Here is an 18,822-nt window from a genome sequence, read left to right as displayed (position 1 = left end):
AGTCATTATACCTTGAAGGGACACCTGAGGCCATCTTTATTTTTTTTAATGCTGTTACTGAGCTTTTACTACATGCCTGGCACCATGCTAAATGCACAGTAAATGCATGACCCTCTCACCTCCCAATAGCCTCATGAGCTAGGTGCTATTATAATTCCATTTTGAGACCCAGAAAGAAGTGAAATATCTTTCCCAGGGTCTCACAGTTAGGAGTTGAGGAAGCAGGTCTTAGAACTTAGGTAACTGGTTTCTCTCCATCACCTCTTCACCTCTCATGCTGGCTGCATCTGAGACAGGTCCAGAGGTGATGAGCCCCTGGTAAGAGGTGACTCACACCTGGGCTGGACAATCACTATGTCAAATGTGTCAGAGCAGACTCGAGCACTGGAAGGGAGTGGAGTAGGGACACTGTGAGATTTAGCCCTGAATTTAGTTGGCTGAGAAGCCTCTCATCTGCCCCTGAAACCAGATCTGTCTTCTGATTGTTCTAGAAACCACACCTACATCCATTCCCACCTCCATGCCTTTGCCCACCCTTTCTTTCTGCAGGGATGCCTTTTTCCCTCTTCTGTACCAGCTAAACAGCTCCCATCCTGCAGGCTGTAGTGGAAGTCCACCTCCTACGTGAGCGCATCCCCACCTGCTCTGGCCCACAGCCCTTTTCTGCACCCAGTGGCTCGTGCCAGCTTAGAACTTAAACCATACATGACCCAAGGATATATTTTGCTCTGTTTTGCTGCTCCACACAGTGCCTAAATTTTTGTTAATATGCAAATTAGGAGATTTCTATAAAAATCCAGATTTCTGACTTCTAAAAAATTGCCTCCTGAACTGACAACATTAGGCCCACATTTCTGCATGACAACAATTTGCTGAAGCTTATTCCAAGCTTACTCTTTTAAAAGAGACTGATCCTGTGCTCGGTAAGCCACGTCAGTATTCACATTGCCTGTCTGGATCGAGTAGGTGTCTAAGTTTGCAACCTGTGACTTAGGCCATGGGTGCTCAGAGGCAGCCTGCACAACAGGGCCTGCCCTGTCCAGTCCTAGGAGCCCCACTCTCTTCTGGTGGCCCTGACTGCATCGCCACATTGTTGACCCCTCAAATCCTGTGCCACTTTTGCAAATAGTTCCTTCATCAAACTCTTCAATGAAACTCTGTGAGACTGCCACTATTTCCTGAAAGAGCAGATAGGCTTAGCACAGTGCTCATTCTGTGCCAGATACTCTTCTAATGCTTCACATTAACCCTCACGTCATCCCTGTGAGGTAGGCATTACTATTGTTGCCATCCTGCAGATGGAAAACAGAGAGGTCATATGGTCAGCGCATGACAAAGTCTGGATTCAAACCTACTCTATATGGTTCCAGTTTTCACAGTCTCAACCACCATGCCATCTTCCCTCTGTTGCATTATTCCATTGTAGATTTTACATTTTGATCATGTTATCACTCTCGGCAAGTTGGGTACTCCTTCTAGACTGTGAGATCCTCCAGGATAAGGGCAAAGACTTATCTCTGTGTTCTCATTGTCTATCACAATGCCAGGCATGTAGTAGGTCTCAATAACTGCTGACTGAGTCAGTCAGTCAATAGCACTTTTCAAACCATAAAACCCACCCTAGATGCCAAATATTCCACTCTCAAATCCATAGGTCTATCAAGACCCACCCCACTGACCACTCGAACGTAAGGCTCCAAGTGCTGAAGGAAGAGGGTACAAATGACACTACTCAGCCTCTTGGCCTCAGCTGGCTCAGCAAAGTTTCTCATTATTAGCTCAATCACATAAAATTAACACAAAATGTCTTTCAATTAGTACTAGAGCGATGGTGGATGGGGAAGTGTATGTTTGTTAAGACAGCAGGGCAGCTCGGGAGGTGGGGGTTTAACAAGAGCAGAAGCAGCCGGCCCAGGTTCCCAGCTCACTCTGCCTCATTAGTGTCTCTGGTTTCCAACTGGTTGCTAATTGCTGCCTTATTTCCCAATCACAGGAAGCCCTTGCCACTCTCTGTGCCCAGGTGCAAGGCAGCAACCTTGTCCTCCAGCGTAGACTGCTTAGATCAGCTTCCAGGCCAACGAAACCTGGTCCCACCTCACCTGGACCTTGGCGACACCCTCAGCACAAAGTGGAATGGGGGTATGGAGGGGCAAATGGGAGAAGAGATCCTCTTGGGGAGGGGTCAGAGCATTCAGGTTGTCCTGACCTGCTGCCCCACAACCCTCACCCCTTCCCAGACTCTTCAGTTTTCTACTGAGGCCAAATCCAATAAGATATTATAGGAAGGATTTAAATTTGGAATGCATCCCTTGGTAGGAATAGCTTTTTATCTTTTGAATCATAATGAAATATTTGCCTTCTCCTCCTCCTCACCACCCTGAGACCACCTTACCCTTCCCCCCTGCTTTATTTCCCCATGGCACTATCACACTAACACCATTTAACATCATCTTCTTGTTCATCGTCTGTCTCCCACTAGAATTTAAGCCCCATGAAAGCAAACAAATATATACATGTGTGCTTGTCGTACACATACAAGCATATATATATATATATATATATATACACACCAGTGCAAACGTGGAGACACATATGTATTTACATACCTGCACATAGGCCTTCACACAAGCACAAAGGGACATGGTCCCCTACACCCAGATAATCATGTACATTGCTGCAAAGACATACCATTCTCCTGAATGATGTCAGAGGCACACTGCTCTAGGACAGACATGTTTGCCAAGATGGTCACAATCTGGAAAAGAGAATCAAGAAACTATGAAAATGGCCACATCTAATGCAAATGGTGCTCTCTACAGACAGGTCAGCCAGGGGCTACAAAACATCCCTTTATCCCACAATTTCTCTGTGCTGGCTTGTCCTCCTGACAGTGAGCTCATGCCCTAGACCGGGTTCCTCCATCCCAGCTTCTTTCCCAGATACTGACTAGAACATACTTGCAACCTGAAATGGATGAAGACGAAGACCACATCAGAGAGCACGAGTAGGAAGAGGCAGTATTACACCCCACGCAGCAGGGATTTTATGGAATACGATGAGGAAGTTCATACCCAGCTGCACTTTACAAGTCTGTGGTCTGTAACCCTCACTTGTCGGTCATCGCCGAAAGGTTCTGCTTGTAGGAAAGGGATGCTGACACCAGATGGATGGTGAGTCTTGGTTACGACCTCACGGGCTAGAACTGACCTCACCTATATCCCCAGTATAATGAAGGGAGCACAGAGAACTCACAACACAAACTGGATTAAAAACTGGGCCAGCAAGGGACGAATTCCAGGGACCCCAAACTCTACAGGGTACCAAAACCCTACTGGAATATATACACCACTGTACCTATTAACTCAGATGCCACCCACAACTCTGCTCCCAGCACAAACAGCAACAAGAAAATTCACCCACTTTCACAGAAGCCAACAGCACTCTCAAGTGGTAATTAAAATAAATAATAAAATTAAAAACACAGGCTTCTTTCTCTTGGAAGGTTTCTTCAAAGCTTGCAGCATGCTATAAGCAAAGGTCCCCACCTCTGAGACAGCAAACTGACAGTCTCCTGAACACAATTCAGGAGGCTTAAATTCTGAAACTGGATAGTAATGTGATATCTACCAGGACAGAGTATTACCCAGATTTTAATTGGTTTAATATTGGCATACTACTCTAGATCACAAATGTATATAAAAATTTCTTCTTTTAAGCAGAAAGGAAAAAGTTTGCCGTATTAATAGAATACCTCTCTCTCTTCCCATTTCCCTCCAAACACTTGTGAAAAGGGATTCCATGTTCTTAGGCTGCTGCAGCCACCATGTGTGTGCAGCGCCTTCCAGCTCAGGCCGGGTTAGGGGCCTGGGTGGGGCAGCATGGCTGGAGAGGGTTGCCAGGGGAGGGACAGGAGGACACCCCAAAAACTTTACCCTAAAGGCAATTCTGAACCACCAGATGTTTTATGAGGGGAGTGACAGACTCATATTTGCATTTTAAAAAGATAACAGGACTAAAGGAAGTTTAGTACTTGAAAACTCTTCCCCCCCTCCACCCCCAACTCTTAGATTGAAAGTGTCTGTGGGCTGAGAGGAAAGAATCAGGGGAACAAGCTGAGTCGAAGACGCAGTCAAAAATTGAAGGTTCCCAAGAGGCATAAAATGTGCACAGCCTTATGTGGGAGGAGGTACGAGGCCAAGTCCACGTCAGTTTACAGTTTATTTGGCTTTCTCCGGGCTGTCAGCAGTAGCAGGGAGCGTGGCCTCTGTTCCCAACCCACAGGGGCTGCTACACTCCAGCATCGCCAGCGAGGTCTCTCCGAATAAAAGCACTTGCTTGGCATGCAGGTTCGTGAAGGAAGGGAGGAAGGGAGGAAGGAAGGAAGGCAGGGAGGAAGGGTGAGAGGTACAAAATGGAAAAGGAAAAGGAAAGCTTTGTCTGCAGCAACGAGTTCATTACACAGTAATTATTAGCCGTGTCACAGGCACCAAGTAGGTCTTTGTGTCAGACTAATTTAGATCCTGTTAATGAAAATTACTTCCTCTTTACAGAGCCTGTACCCCATGTGGTTTTCTGGAGGTGCAGATGAAGTATTCAATTAAGCACAATTTGAATAAATGCCAATTACGCCCTGCTTTGAGTCCCCCTTTTGAAACATCCTAGTATGCACCATGATGTAAAGGGGAAAGAGGTCAATGTTTATCCTCCCAGCCAAGCCCACCGCTGGGATTTTAGGGGCAACTAGTTCACCTAGTTGGATACAAGATAGCAATGCTGTCAGGGGACAGAGTGCAGGAGCCAGGCCGACAGTTTCCCCTGGCCCAGGCTAATTCAGTCCTGTCTGATGATGTTCAGCTAAATTGGATCCCTCCTTAGTGACAAGGCACTGTTCCCCCTGCAGTTAGTTACTTGGTGAATCCAGAGGACAGCACCCTTGAGCCCGGCCCTAGGTGGGAGGCAGCGTAATGTCAAAGCTAAGTGTGTGGCTCAACACACGCCTAAATCCTGGCTCTATCACTTATTTTCCTTGTGACCTTGGCCATGTCACCCAACCTTCTGTGCCTTGGTTAATGAAGGTGTGTGTTCATTTTCTATCGCTGCTGCAACAAATTACCACAAACTTAGTGGCTTGAAACAACACAATTTGATTATCTTGCAGTTCTGGCGGTCAGAAGTCCTAACTGAGTCTTACACAACAAAAGTCGAGGTGTTGACACATCTTCGTTCCTTCTGGAATGTAGGGGAAAGTCCGTTTCTTGCCTTCTCCAGCTTCTCCAGGCTGCTGGCGCTCCCTGGCCCTTGGCAGCGATCCTTCTCGCCGCTGCTCCCTTAATCACATCTTGTTCTCTGACTCTGACCCTCCTGCCCCCTCTTTTAAGAATCCTTGTGATTACCCTGGACTCATCGGATAATCCAGGGTAATATTTCTATATCAAGATCCTTAGTTCAATCCCATCTACAAAATCCCCTTTGCCATAGAAAGTATATTATTCACAGGTTTAGAGGATTAGGACATGGACATCTTTGGGGGCCACCACAAGAGATAAAAATAAGATAATTCGTAAGACCCTTATGAGCGTTCAATGAGTTAATGTTTCATCAAGCATCCTTTGTTAAATAAAATGAATATAATTTGCCTTTGGGGAGTAGAGCCTGAAAGGACCCAGGCCTGCAAAGACCGCATCCAGGAGCACTAACCAACACCGCTCAGCGCCTGGCCCGCAGGGCTGAGCACCGGCGACGCCAAGCTGCACTGCTAAAGTGAGATCCATTCCGAAGGTGGTCCTAGTCCCAGAACAGGAGGAGCCCTTCCCACCAAAGGAACAACAAAGTGTGTGCTCGCTGTCTTCTGTGGCATTTGGAAATTATTTTTTCTTGGCCTCCAAAGACTTTCAGAAAATTGAGGTAAATAGCAAATTGAGCCAGAATAGCAGGGGACTTCCCATGTCCCACTGGTTCAAGAAGAAATGTCCCTGTGTGGCAGGAAAGAGGCCGGCAAAGCCTTTTGATGTCAGCACACGCAGAGGAAAAGGCTCCCCCTGTGCTGGCCCAGAGCAGGTGTTCTGAAAACCCTTGTCCACACGCTGGTGCCAAGGTGTGACCCAGGCTGCCTCACTCATGCTCAGCAGTGTCTCAGCAGTCAGCCCTGATCACACCCTTGGTCCTGCCCACGTCCCCTTTCTTTAGCTATGCTGTAAACCAACACTGAAGACAAAACTGCATATAACGCAGGTGAAGAATAATCAGGACACCCAAATAGAGGCAGGCGCTCTGATCTAATAGAATTTACAACACAGAAAATCTGGCATACATTCAATGAAAAGTTATGATTACTTTTACGCTGTGCGGGAATTAGGACAAAAAGACCAACAGTTCATATGACTATAATCAGAATTACTCCTTAATTGCCAGATGGAATATTTAGATTTCTATTATCACTGCGTTAACCCTCTGCAATAGACAGCAACAGTGTTAACTGCAGCCCAGAGACCAGCAAGCAAGATCATTTTCAGCCGTTAGTGGAAGCTCAGAGCTTCTCTCTGCCCTGCCCTCTTCCCTCCATACCACATCCTCTACCAAAGAGCAGAAAGAATCCAGACAGGGACATTGGTTTGAAGAGTTAAGGGATCTGAGAGAGGAAAGGTGTGGTCTCTTTGAGCACACTTCCTTTCCCAAGGCCAGAGAGGAGACGGGCAGGGCACCCGCCTAGGCCTGGAGGCAAACACACTGCTTCTTCTTTCTGGCACTTGGGTTTTCTCACCGGCCCATCAGGGAGAAGAGGCGAGACTGGAGGGCTGAGATTCAGGCTCAGGAGAGAGAGCCACAAAAGCCACAAAGCTGTTTGGGATGTAGGTCCCAGGCTGTTGATGAGCTAGGCCAAAGAACTCCCCGCGGTGAGAACCAGATCCCCTCCCTGGGGACTGCATGGATGTCGGGGTGTAAACCTCGCAGTATTAGAGAGCACGTAAATGCCAGGACGCATTCTCTGTGCTTGATTTGCCTTTCCAGGGGTGGGGAACAATCTGATTTCAAGATTGTTCTTTTATAAGTACCAAAGGAGGCAAGAAAAGCTTCATCTTTCTCTGCTGCACCCCTTTAATAAAAGGATTTGTTCTGTAAAGTTTGGATTCAGTCAAAAGGCCACATTAAAGGACCTAGAAGGCCACATGTGGCCTTGAGGCTGCAGGTTCCCCGTCCCTGCCAGGCAGCGGGGAACAGTCAGGATTCAGTGTTACGATCCTGGGTTCCTCCAAACCTCTCCAGATAGGTTGATTTGCATATGACTCCATACACAAACAAACATACACACCCCTCGAGGTGGCTTACGGTCCTTATACACACATACACACCCCTACACGTGCACGCAACTTGCGTATGCCCACACAAATTGAAACAACACATACCACACATTGATCCACGCCAAACAACACTCCCCACTACATTAACTACATTTCCTTACTCTACCTTCCTGCTCCAAAGCTCATATCCCCTGTCTCAGACCCATCCCAATGCCTACTTCTAGTAGAGACTCCGGCCCCATTTGATATTGACTACCCACTTTGGTTCTAAATACTTTATGAGCATTATCCCATCTAATCATCACAATCACATGAGGAGGGAGGAAATATTATTATTTCTGTTATCTCCTTTATACAGATGAGGAAACTGTGGCTCAGAGAGGTTAAGTGATTTGTCCAAGGTCACACAGCTAGGAAATGGCAGAGCCAAGATTTGAACTCAGGTCTAAACCCAAGACCCATGCTGTTTATGCTCTTCCCTAATACGTCGTATATGTCACATATGTACATAACAGAGCTCTATAAACTATAGAGAGCTTTTGAGATGTGAGTCAAAGTTGCAATCTGTAGTAACTGGCATTTCTGATAAATGGTATTCACAGTGAAAGCCCAGAAATGCTATAAAATTTGGTCATTCTAAAATGTCAAATAGATGATGTATTTCTATGAGAAATATATACCAGCACCCTTTACCCTTGTGACAGCAATTAATTTCTGAAGGTCACAAACAGGCTCAGGAAAGTCTCCATTGTGGATTAGACAACATAGCCGGGTTCCTTCCCTCCTAGGTTGTCCCTGCTAGATGGGCAGCGCAGAGGTTCCCCAGCACGCCTGGAGGTAGTCCCTCTCCCACCTCCCTTGTCAAGCCTGTAGCTGGATTCCCTGGGCAGCACAACCCCTGGAAAATACCTCCTGGGTATGAAAACACAGGACTATCCAAGTTGCCTGTGAGGCAGGGCATTCTTCTTGATGCCTGCCCATGTCAGGCCTTCCACGCTGCCCCTCTCTAGATTAGCTGAAAGGGATGGAAGAGCCAGGCCCAAGGCTACTCTCACCACCATCCACACCCCAAGAGTCAGCACAGGAGAGGCATGCCCAGCCAGGCTTCTGTTGGACAAATCAAGTGGAGCCAGCTTGCCAGGATGGTGGAGGGGTTCTCATTGAGATGTCCAAACAGAGGTGGACAAAGTATATAGATCCAAGACCAAGAGGCTCTGCACAGCATTGGCATCATTGGCAGATTCATTACCGGAAGCCTCACGGGGCATTTAATCTCCTAAGTATCTCAGGGGGCGGTGAGCACTTCAAAGGCTAATTCATCTTCTTTGTCTTCATTACAGAGAGCCCTCTGATCACCTTAATCCTCCCTCCGCCACAGGAAAGAGCCATTTGTTTCTGTAATGGGTGCACTCTCACTAGCTAAGTGGTTGCTCTGAGCCAGGGCAGAAGGTGAAGCCATCCTGAGGACATGGGAGACATGCCTGGCTCAGACAGTGGGGACACGGGAAAACTCCTGGCTCCAGAAGCAGAGAGAACTCTCTGCCTACAGCTTGACCACATTCTCTCCCTACCCTGAGCCCTTCCTTCCTAGGAATCAGTGAGGCTTCAAGAGGGGGGCCAGTCACTCTTTGAAATAAGAAAGGGGTCTCTGCACATAGAGTCACAGGCTGCCCGAGCTGGAAGAGGTCATGCCCACTTTACAGACTAGGGAACTCCTCTCTGGAGGTTTCCATTCAGTGCTGTGTGCCACACACTCCAGGGCCACTAATAATAACATCAACAGTGGCTTCCACTGATTTAATAGTTTCTATGTGCCAAGATCTGTACCAAGAGTTTATATTCATTAGTTTATTTAATTCTTATTTCAACTTTATAAAGTATGTATTATTTGTCCCCATTTTACAGATGAAGAAAGTGAGGCTCGGAGTGAATTGCCCAAAGTGAAATGATTATTAACAGTAGACAAGTTTCAAACCCAGGTCATCTGACTCCAAAATTTCTGTTCTTGCTGCCTCACTACTGGATCTTGTATGAAATGACCAGAGTCGGCCGCAGGAGAAGCATTTGAAGGTGAAGGGACCTAAAATCATGTCAGGTAGGCGAGAGACCCAGCAACTGGAGGCATCTAACTGAAGAAAGGGCAGAGGAAGGCAGATCACACAGGTGGGCCCTCCAGCCCCCTGCCCGCAACCAAAGGCTGTGACCACAGTAGACACTGGGTGTGCCCCCTTGGGAAACAGCTGGGCCAGTGGCCAGCCCAGTGGGCCACCACTGTGTATCTGTTGGTACTGCCATGCCTCGGCTCCACGGGGGCTTGTCCAAGTCTTAAGAGTAACAGATCAGACTGGAAAGGAAGTCTGGAACCATATCATACATGTATGGTTTGGGAGGCCAAGTTGAGGATTTTGGATAATTCACTATTGGTGCTCTTCTATGGAGTATCAGGTTTGAAAGTTAATGATATTCACCATTTCTGGTGAACTTAGTAGAGACTAAGCCTTATATCAGTTTCTTACATGTATTATCTCACTCACCTCCTAATAATCCTGCAAGGCAGACATTAATGTCCCAGTTAACAGAGAAGAAAACCAATACCCAAGAGGCTTTGACTTGCCCAAAGTCACCCAGTTAATAACTGGCCGGGGCAGGACCAACACCCAGTGTCTCTGACCCCACAGCTGAGCTACCTCCTTCGCGTCGTTTTCAAGGATGGCAGCAAATGAGAGTCAGAATTCAAGGTCTAAGCCAGCATTTAAATTTAATCCTGATTTAAAAACCGGTTAGCTACTTGCCAACCATATGATTTTGGGGACATCCTCCTGAATGTCAATATTCTCAGGTATAAAATGGGGCAAACATCACCAGTGTCACAGTATTATTAGAACCCTCATATGCAAATGCTTAGATGCTAGAAAATTCTCTCTGAGTGGTAGCCTCTATGGTTAGCTGCCCTTGCATAGGTGATTGTAAGTGTATGAAACAACTGATGAAGTGCCATCCTGCTTCTTCCTTTTATGCCCCAAACACGCATTTGGGGAACTTCACCAAGGGTGCCAGCTCCGGGCTAGAGGTCTTAAGAAATAGTGAGGAAGCACAGAACACAGATCATGCCCCAAGGGGAAAAAAATAAAAAGTCACATGAAATAACTAAGAGGAATAAATGTCATTAGGTAAGTCAACACTGCATTCTGAGGTATGGACGTTAAGCAAAGGAGGCAACTCCAGAGAGCTGAGGCCAGCAGGGAAGCCTTCCCTGGAGCGGCTGGGGTGGGAGCTAGAACCCAGAGCTGTGGCAGCTTCAGCTAAGAGATGAGACTGGAAGAAACGTGAGGCTGGGGCTAAAACACAGACAAGGATAAGCGGGGTTGAGGGTTAGAGGCTCCTCTTACTTAGAGTTCAGGAGCCTGATGGAATTTACAGGGACGTAAAACCCACCTGGTCTACCACCCCCACCCCATGGTAGGGAAATGGGAGGCCGAATGTGGCCAGAGGTGGAAGGGGATAAAATTCCAGGACATCAGAGCTTAAAGAGCCTTTAAAACCTCCTCATTCTACGCTTCCAAACACTTTTAACAGTAAGACAAAATCTTTCATGGAGCCAAATAGAGAAAAAAGAATTGAGTCTGATATAGAGGTTGAGTCCCAGAATGAAGTCTCTGCTGCAAGTCCCGGTTCTTTATGGGGGCAGAGAGGGAAGCAACGCACTACAATGTCAGATGGGCACCAGCTCGACTGGGACACAGACCACTGGAGGGGGTCCAGGGACCTTCCCATGGGTCTATCTGCCTCCCGGGATGGGCAGTCTGAGTGCAGATAGATAGCCCTATTGTGGTTGGAATGAGCAAAGGGGGCAGGGAGGGGCTCAAAAAGAGGCTCCAAAGTCAATGAGAAATGTTGAGAACGTATTCCTTTACCTTCCTACAGAGTGCAAAGCTCGGAGTGCCAGAAAAAACAGTCTAATGAGACTGACCATGTGCTGCCAGGCCATGCTGTCCCCCCTTGCCCCCCAAGTTAAGCACTGGCCTCCTACGCTTTGTCTCCATGGTTATAGGCCTGCTCCCTTCTGAGCTTCTCACCTGGTCCCGGGTGTAAGGCGTGTCCACCCTCTGCTTGTCGCTGCAGGCTTCCAGGAGGACGCGGATGGCATTCAGCTGCAGGAGCATCTCACAGGCCATTGTGTCAAAGAAGGTGATGTTGGCAAGGGCCGCAGAGGCCAGCAGGAAAACTTCCCCAGATGAGGCCTCTTGGCACAGTTCTGGATGGCATAGAGGAAGAAAATAGCTTTGGGGCCAAGTGTTTTCTTATCAGTTATTTCATTTGGTTCCTATAATAGCTCTGGGAGAACATTTGGGCTGATGTTATAACATCCAATTTATAGATGAGGAAAGTAGACTAGAGGGGGAAAAGTGACTGTCTACATAGGTGGCAAAGCTGGAATTTGAGACCTGCTATGTGATTTGATTCACTCCTTCATCCAACAAGTATCAATACTGGGATGGCACAGTGACCAAAACAGGCGAGCTTACCTTCTACTAGTGGGCAAGAGAAAATGAACTTTTAAAACATTAATATAATTGCAAAATTCTGATAATATGAAAGAGAAAATAAACAAGTGCTAAGACAGAGAATAACTAGGGGCCCACTGGGGTGCATAAAGAAGGTATCCCTAAAAATGTGACTTTACGACTGAGCCCTGGAGGAAAGGGACCAGTCATGAAAATATTTGGGGAAGAGAATGTTCTACACCAAAGAAAGAGCACGTACAAAGGCTGTGAGGCAGGAAAGAGGTCTTTGTCCATTTGTGTCTGTAGTAATGCACGCTAGACTGCTGCGAAATTTGCCTTAAGGAAGAGGCTAAAGGTAAAACAAAGTGACTCTACCTCTCCTGCTGCCATCAGCAGAGCCTCAGGACTTCCTTTTGGCCCCAGGGTAGTGTCATCTGGCTGCAGAAAAGTCCCACAGCAAGCTTCTGAATGCCAGGGTCTTTCTCTGTGATCCTAGTGGTCACAGCCCAGCCCTCACCAGATCCCCCCACTTACCATCTGTAATTGTACTAAGGGCCTTTAAGGAGCAGAGTGCCCCATTGCTCCCCCAGCACCTGACACATCCGCCCTTGGGCTCCACAGCACCTGGATGGGCTCCCACTTCGGGAGGAAGCGGGCTCTGTCCATGGGGCTTGCCCCTGCCTGAGGGACCTGACTTCTGATCCTCAGCTCCAACGTAACCACCAATCAAGGTGCTTCTTGGGTCCAGGCCCTACTGGTAACCCCTCTACAAAGCCACGGGAGGAGAGGCCACACTTCAGGAAAATAGCCCCAGGAGAGAAAGCTCGGGAGAAAGAGTTGAACTATGCTCTACCCTGGTCCCTACTTCTTCCCTCCCCACAAAGAGTCTGTACTTCCAGGTTCTGATGCTGCAACTGGCACCTCTTAGCACCTTCCAGTGACTGCACTCATTGGTCCCTACCTACAAAGGGACAGACAATAACATTAGTCAAACACCTGCAGTGTGCTTCTCACTGTGCCAGTAAATTCTGAGCACCCTCAAAGTAGAAAATGATTGTCTCCATTCACAACTTGCTGAGTCTCAGAGAAGCTAGTAGCTGTGCAGCAGCTACCATGCACTGCATGTTTACTCTGTGCCAGGCACTGCTATACTTTTTTTTTTAATCTCATTAAGTCATTTAATCCTTATAACAATCCAATTTTTATCACTATGTTGCAAGTGAAGGAGTTGAGGATTCAAATGTTAAGTGTTTTGCCCATGGTCTTACGGCCAGTAAGTAATTGTTGGAGGCTGGAATCAAATCCAAGTCTTCCTGACTCCAGAGTTCCCGTTCTTTCTATATTCCAGGTTGCTTCTTGTATCTCAGCCTCTTTGACTCATTCCCAGTGATGCCCATGCAGACCTAGATTTCAGTCCTACCAGGAGGGTAATGCCTGCCCCTCGGAAGCTCTGCTCCCCATGGCCCAGGTGTGACCCCTAAACAACTCAGAATTTTGATTTAACCTCTCAGGGCTGGGACAACAGATTAGCCAAGGAATTAAGAATTCTGTGATTTCCCTTATCCAATGACTGTCCTGACATATAATTTTGGGGGAACCACTAGAGTCCATTCAATCCCTTCCAAGCCATCTCCCTACATCCAGGGTTTGGGGTAAGACTACAGAACTCAGTGGCCCACTTTGCTGTAAGATTTCTTCTAGGTGCAAACACTCCCCCTCATTCTCATGCAGTTGCTGTTGCTGCCGACACAGCAATTATTAACACAACCATCTAAGTGCCTTTTAATTTTGCTGCACATTTATTTGAACTATAGTCTGAGTCACCTGGGATGTGTTAGGAAGATTAAATTGAGGATTCCAGTGACTCATTTATAAATGTTTCCAGGGAATGGCAAGAAATTGGAGGGCTATTTCCCACCAAAGAACAGAGCCCTGGCTTCCCGCCCAGAAGGTATCTGCTGAGTCTCAGAGTGGACTCTACAGTACATCTTCATCAGGATGAAATAAATAGGAAGATTCCTCATCTCCAGGGGGAAATCCAGCCTGGGCACAGAAGCAGGAATGGACATACGACAACAGTGAAAGGTCGTTTGGACTACATTTGTTTTGGTTTATTTGTTTTATTATTTGATAACATTTATAAATTGGGAGATTTTCTATAAAATTTACCATTTTTGTCTTATCGTAAAAAACCTAGGCCTTTCCTACATGGCAACAATCAACTGGAGTTTAGCAGTGACCATCCCCTTTCGTCGGTGCATGGGCTTTTTGATTCAACATAGGACTCAAACCCCCTTATTTTCTTCTTCCGTCTCTCTCTTCAACTCAATTATGTGTCTTGCTGAGCTCTGGCAGATGTTTGAGCATGAAGCTTCTGGCACAAAGGAATCCTAACGCTGTCCTGTGGCTTTGAGAAAACTCCTCAACCAGGCCTAGATTTCCTCTCCTCGAGAGTGGACGCAGGAGTTTACGGTCTCTTGAGCTCCTTCCAGCCAAGATTTTCAACAACTGGCCTCCGTGTTTTCTCAATTTTGTATAAATGTGGGATGTTGGCAAACTGATTTCTCCCAGCCTGGCCTGTGGGTACCACTGGCCTCATAACTAGAATCAGCCATAAAGTCAACTTACCTGATGTCTTCTCTGTGCGAAGTACTTGCAGATCTTAAAATCCTAGACCTAGAAGGACCCTTGAAAGAAACGACTTGCAAATTCTTGTTCTATATATTAGGAAAATTGTAAAGAGAGCCCTGCAGTGTGACATGGCAATGAATGGCAGGATCTCACACAGCGCCTGATGGTCAATGGCTACTTGCTGAATGGATAAATGCAAAACCAGAACCCAAACCCAGGGTCTGCCTCCTAGCCCAGTGTTCTGTGCTATCCCAGATATTCCCAGCCTTGGTATGGTGACTCCAAGAGCTGACTCTAAATTTTCTGATGAAATTAATTTTCCTTAAGTTTCAGTAAGATACAGATATAGAGACAGCAACAGAGAAAGGGAGAGAAGTAGAAACACAGATCACCACCAGCACTTTTAAAAGAAAAGAGGTGGTTTGTAAAACTAGTTCCCTGAGGATTGTGTCCAGATAAGTCCTTGTAGTTTCCTCAGTGTAGCAAAGGCAAGCTAGGAGAACAGCAGATTCTAGATATGGGCTATGACTCTCCTGCCAGGAGCACCTGTGTCTGACTAGGATCATTCTAGAGGAGTCAACGCTTTCAAGTCCCCACAATGTGAGACTGCTGGTGGGATTTCTCTCTGAGAAACCACTTGCCCTGGTCATCATTGCCACACTCGTTGGGTACAATGACTGAGAATTAAGAAACAAAGCCTATCAGAATTTCTCAGGTCCAGAATCTGAACCTCAAAATCTGAGGCCCCATTCCCCCTGACCAGGGCTTTTCCTGGACCCCCTTCTGAAAGGCCAAATAATCCCAAATTGACCACCACTCAACTTGCTTCTTTTGGGGCTGTGTGAATTTTAATAGGAAACTCTGGGCAGTAGAGCTCTTCCAAGCCTAATTCTGCTCCATTAATGGTGGGATTTCAGCAAGTGTCACCATGCAGGAGACATTTGGGGTGCAGTGAGCAGTGGACAGGAAGGCCCTCCTGGCTCTTCTTGCAGACAACAGTGCCAAGGCCCTCTCCCCAGGGTTCCACCCACCCAAGGTGACTCACTGATGAGGGCTGTCACAATCTCCTCCATGCTCTCCAGGAAGCTACTAAGGTGCTGGGTGAAGGGCAGATGTGGGGAGGTGACCTGGGCCACCACGGCTGCAGCCTCAGCCCGCGTGGCCTCTGAGTGGCTGTCGTCAGTCAGGATGTCGGCCAAGCACAGAACGCCATCCACCTGCAGATGGAGAGAGGGAGCTTCCCTGTGCATGCTGGGAGGGCATCACTGCTCATGCCATTAATGAGACCAACTCAAGACCCCCTACACGGCCAGGCCTGGCTTCCCAGAATAGCCCAGGGTCTAGTGTGGGGCCAGAGACAACCAGGTGGCAGGACCTCCAGAATGATTCAAACTCTAGCACCTGGAGGTCTCTCCTTTGAGTCTAGCGGAGATCAGTGACCTCCCACGGGCTTTCTAGATAGCAGACATCAAGCCAAGAGTCCAGAGGCTGGACCCTGGTCCTCTACCACAGCAAAAGGTGGTAGAAAGAACAGTCACTTAGAAATCTCACATCCCTGAGCTCCCATCCCAGCCCCCTTTTCCTTGCTATCCGACTTGCCATGAGTCACTTAGCCTCTTTGGGACTCCGTTTTCATTAACAGGGTATTGGAGGATGAAAGAGACAAAGCAGGCAATGCGTGATCCAGAAGAGATGCTCAAAAAATGTTGGTTCCCTCCTCCCTTCCTTGGATTTAGCAACAGGCTGAGCTCAGTCTTCCTTCCCCATCTTGTTCTTCACCATTCTCCCCGCAGAAGCGGGGCTGCTTCCCTGGAGGCCTTGCTCTTTGTGCCCCACCAGTGAGAAGCAAGGCAGACAGACATGAATGCCAGATAAAGACGTCAGCTTTCCAGCCTCGATCACCCGTGCTCTTGGCATGCAAATGGTTTCTGCTCATCAAGTGCTTACAGTGTTCCAGGTACCATACTCTAGGTAGAGTCCATATGTTATTAGACCATCTACTCTTTACAATAACCCTCTGAGGTCAGTATTATTATCCCCATTTTACAGACGAGGAAACCGAGGCACAGAAAATTTCACCGACTTTCCCCAGATCAATGTAGTTGGTTTTAAAGTAGTTGGTTTGGGATTGGAGCCCAAATGGGTCTGGCTTCAAAGCCCAGGTTTTGAACAGGACATGACACTGCCTCCTGAGAAATGGCACCTGAGCTCAGCCTTCCACCTGCACCAAGGGGTCAGCACATGAGACCTATTGGAGAAAAGGGGGGCAGTAACCTGTCAAGGTTAGGTCATCGGTGCTACTGCAGCCCCTAGACACCCCTGGACACAGCCTGCCTGAGGACCCTGACACCAAACACCAAGGAGTCCCTCCCTGGTTGGAAGTGGGAGGTAGGGAGAGGTGAGGCATAGCCTGTGCTGACACCCCCCACACCTGCCACAGGCCTGAGGTTCCTGTCCCTACCTCTTCCTGCCACTCAGCTCCAGTGGGTCTCCAGAGGTCTGTTTCATTTGACTAATTACCACCTGTGAGTTCTGTGCTTCCCTTAAATGGCTCTTGGGAGCTGTAAGGTCCATTAGCTGTGAAAGCCTTTGGCAATCTCGGACTCAAAGGAGACAAATGTGGAAACAGGAGCCCAGGGAACTGTCCGCAATAAAACTCACCTGGATGTGCTTAATAAAAGGGAACAAACAGCAGCCAGGCGGCCCCTGGCAGGACTGGATTCACGCCAGGTGTTTGACTAATGGGCCCTTCGAGAGGGGCCTCATTTGGGCTCAGGGCAGAGGAGGGGACGTGCTCTGGGCCTAGCAACAGGAAGCACCTCTATTGCCAACATAAGAAACCTCTTAGCCTGTCTGGCCTTCATCCCCTTTCCTCCTTCCTGCACCCATCGAGGCCTTTGCTGAGAAGCTACAGAATCTCTAATGTGGAAATGTCTCAATCAATCCAGTCTCCTTAATCATATCTTGGTTACAGATACGACCTGATCCCTGACTCAGGTGGGAATTACTGGTCAAATTCAAACCAGTATCCTGCCCTAGTCCCCAACACAGTCACGGAGATAGGCCAAACTGAACATGCCAGAGAGGCCAAGTCCTTGGTGGCCCGTAGGGCCCAGTGCCACCCAAGGCCTGGACGTCAGGCCACTCCCCAGCCCAGAATGCTGCTCTGCAAACCCGCTGAGTAAAACTTCCTGAGCACACACTGCATGCCAGGCCTCCGTGCTGAAGCAAAGGTGCACCAGGGAGGAGGGCCCCCACAGTGGGGGACGTGACTCACATCCATAAATAACCATCACACCGTGCGTGACTTCCAACGAGGAGGCTCTAAGGCGAGGCCTCCTGGAAGCTGCCCCGACCTAGTGCCCACACCTCAGTGGGGAAAGGTGGCCCTCTTCAGGGCTCCCATGTCCAAGCACTTCTGCTATTATCACAGCATTTATCCCACCGATGGGCCCTGTTTCTCCAAGTGAGGTCTGTGGACCAACTGCATCAAATTCAGGCAGAGTTTCTTAAGAACAGATTCCTGTGCCCCACGCAGACCTAGTCCAGGAGAATCTCTGGGGAGGCCTGGGAATCTGCTTTTTGACAGGTCCACGGCTGACCTTTATGCACCAGCAATTTGGAGAAGCACTATTGTAGCAGGAGCCTCTGCTCCTTTGTCCGTCTGTGTTCCCTGTTCCCCTCGGCAAGCCTGGGGACCACACCTTGTCCACTCTTGGCTGTTCCAGGCCTGGCACATAGGTTTTCAGCAAATGGGGAATAAATGCGAGAAAGTAAAATTTGACCTAAGACTTAAGGACACATTTTAGACAAGTGAAGGTAGAGGAATGGCATTGCAGATGGAGGGGACATTGTGAGCAAAGGAAGCTACAGGAAGACAATACTGGAGACATGGCCAACATGAGGACATAAATTCCACAGATTCTTGACCCCAGGAAAGTACCCCTAGCCTGATATGGACCCCAATTCCTTTTTTGCCCTTTGGTTCCCCAGAAAGTCCTGTGGAGTCCTGTCTATACAATTGCCAATTGCTTCTTGTCTTGCTTTCCTTCTAATTTGTTTTATATGGTTCAGATCTCTTTTGGTAATTTATTAGTTATGAAATATATCATCCCTTTAAAAGAGAAAAAATATATGTCAAATGTATAAGGTATAAAACTAATAAAATTAACACCTATATGTGTATATGTATATGCCTAATATTCAGAAATTCTAGTCTTGGAAATAAAAGAAAACCAAGAAACCACCTTGTACCCCTTTCTAGATCTCATACCTCTGCTTTCCCCAGCTGGATGGGCCATTACCCTGAGTTTTGTGCTCATTATTCCCTTATTTTCTTTAGAGATTTATTGCATGCATATATTGTTTGGTTTACAAGGTTTTGTACT

The 18,822-nt window shown here is 47.6% G+C and overlaps 1 protein-coding gene across 1 annotated transcript in view; it reads right to left on the bottom strand.

The window, feature by feature from the left end:
- Positions 1-18,822, bottom strand: part of INSC (INSC spindle orientation adaptor protein) — a 126,988-nt gene that overhangs the window by 5,783 nt on the left and 102,383 nt on the right. Inside the window, exons 8-10 of the mRNA XM_069469638.1 lie at positions 15,480-15,651; positions 11,375-11,553; positions 2,689-2,755 (exon numbers count right to left, since the gene is read on the bottom strand). Coding sequence (XP_069325739.1) covers positions 2,689-2,755; positions 11,375-11,553; positions 15,480-15,651 — 418 coding nt within the window. The remainder of the gene's footprint in view (positions 1-2,688; positions 2,756-11,374; positions 11,554-15,479; positions 15,652-18,822) is intronic.

Source organism: Eulemur rufifrons, chromosome 6 (assembly GCF_041146395.1).
Source record: "Eulemur rufifrons isolate Redbay chromosome 6, OSU_ERuf_1, whole genome shotgun sequence".
Classification (NCBI taxonomy): Eukaryota; Metazoa; Chordata; class Mammalia; order Primates; family Lemuridae; genus Eulemur; species Eulemur rufifrons.
This window is presented reverse-complemented; position numbering and strand designations above follow the sequence as displayed.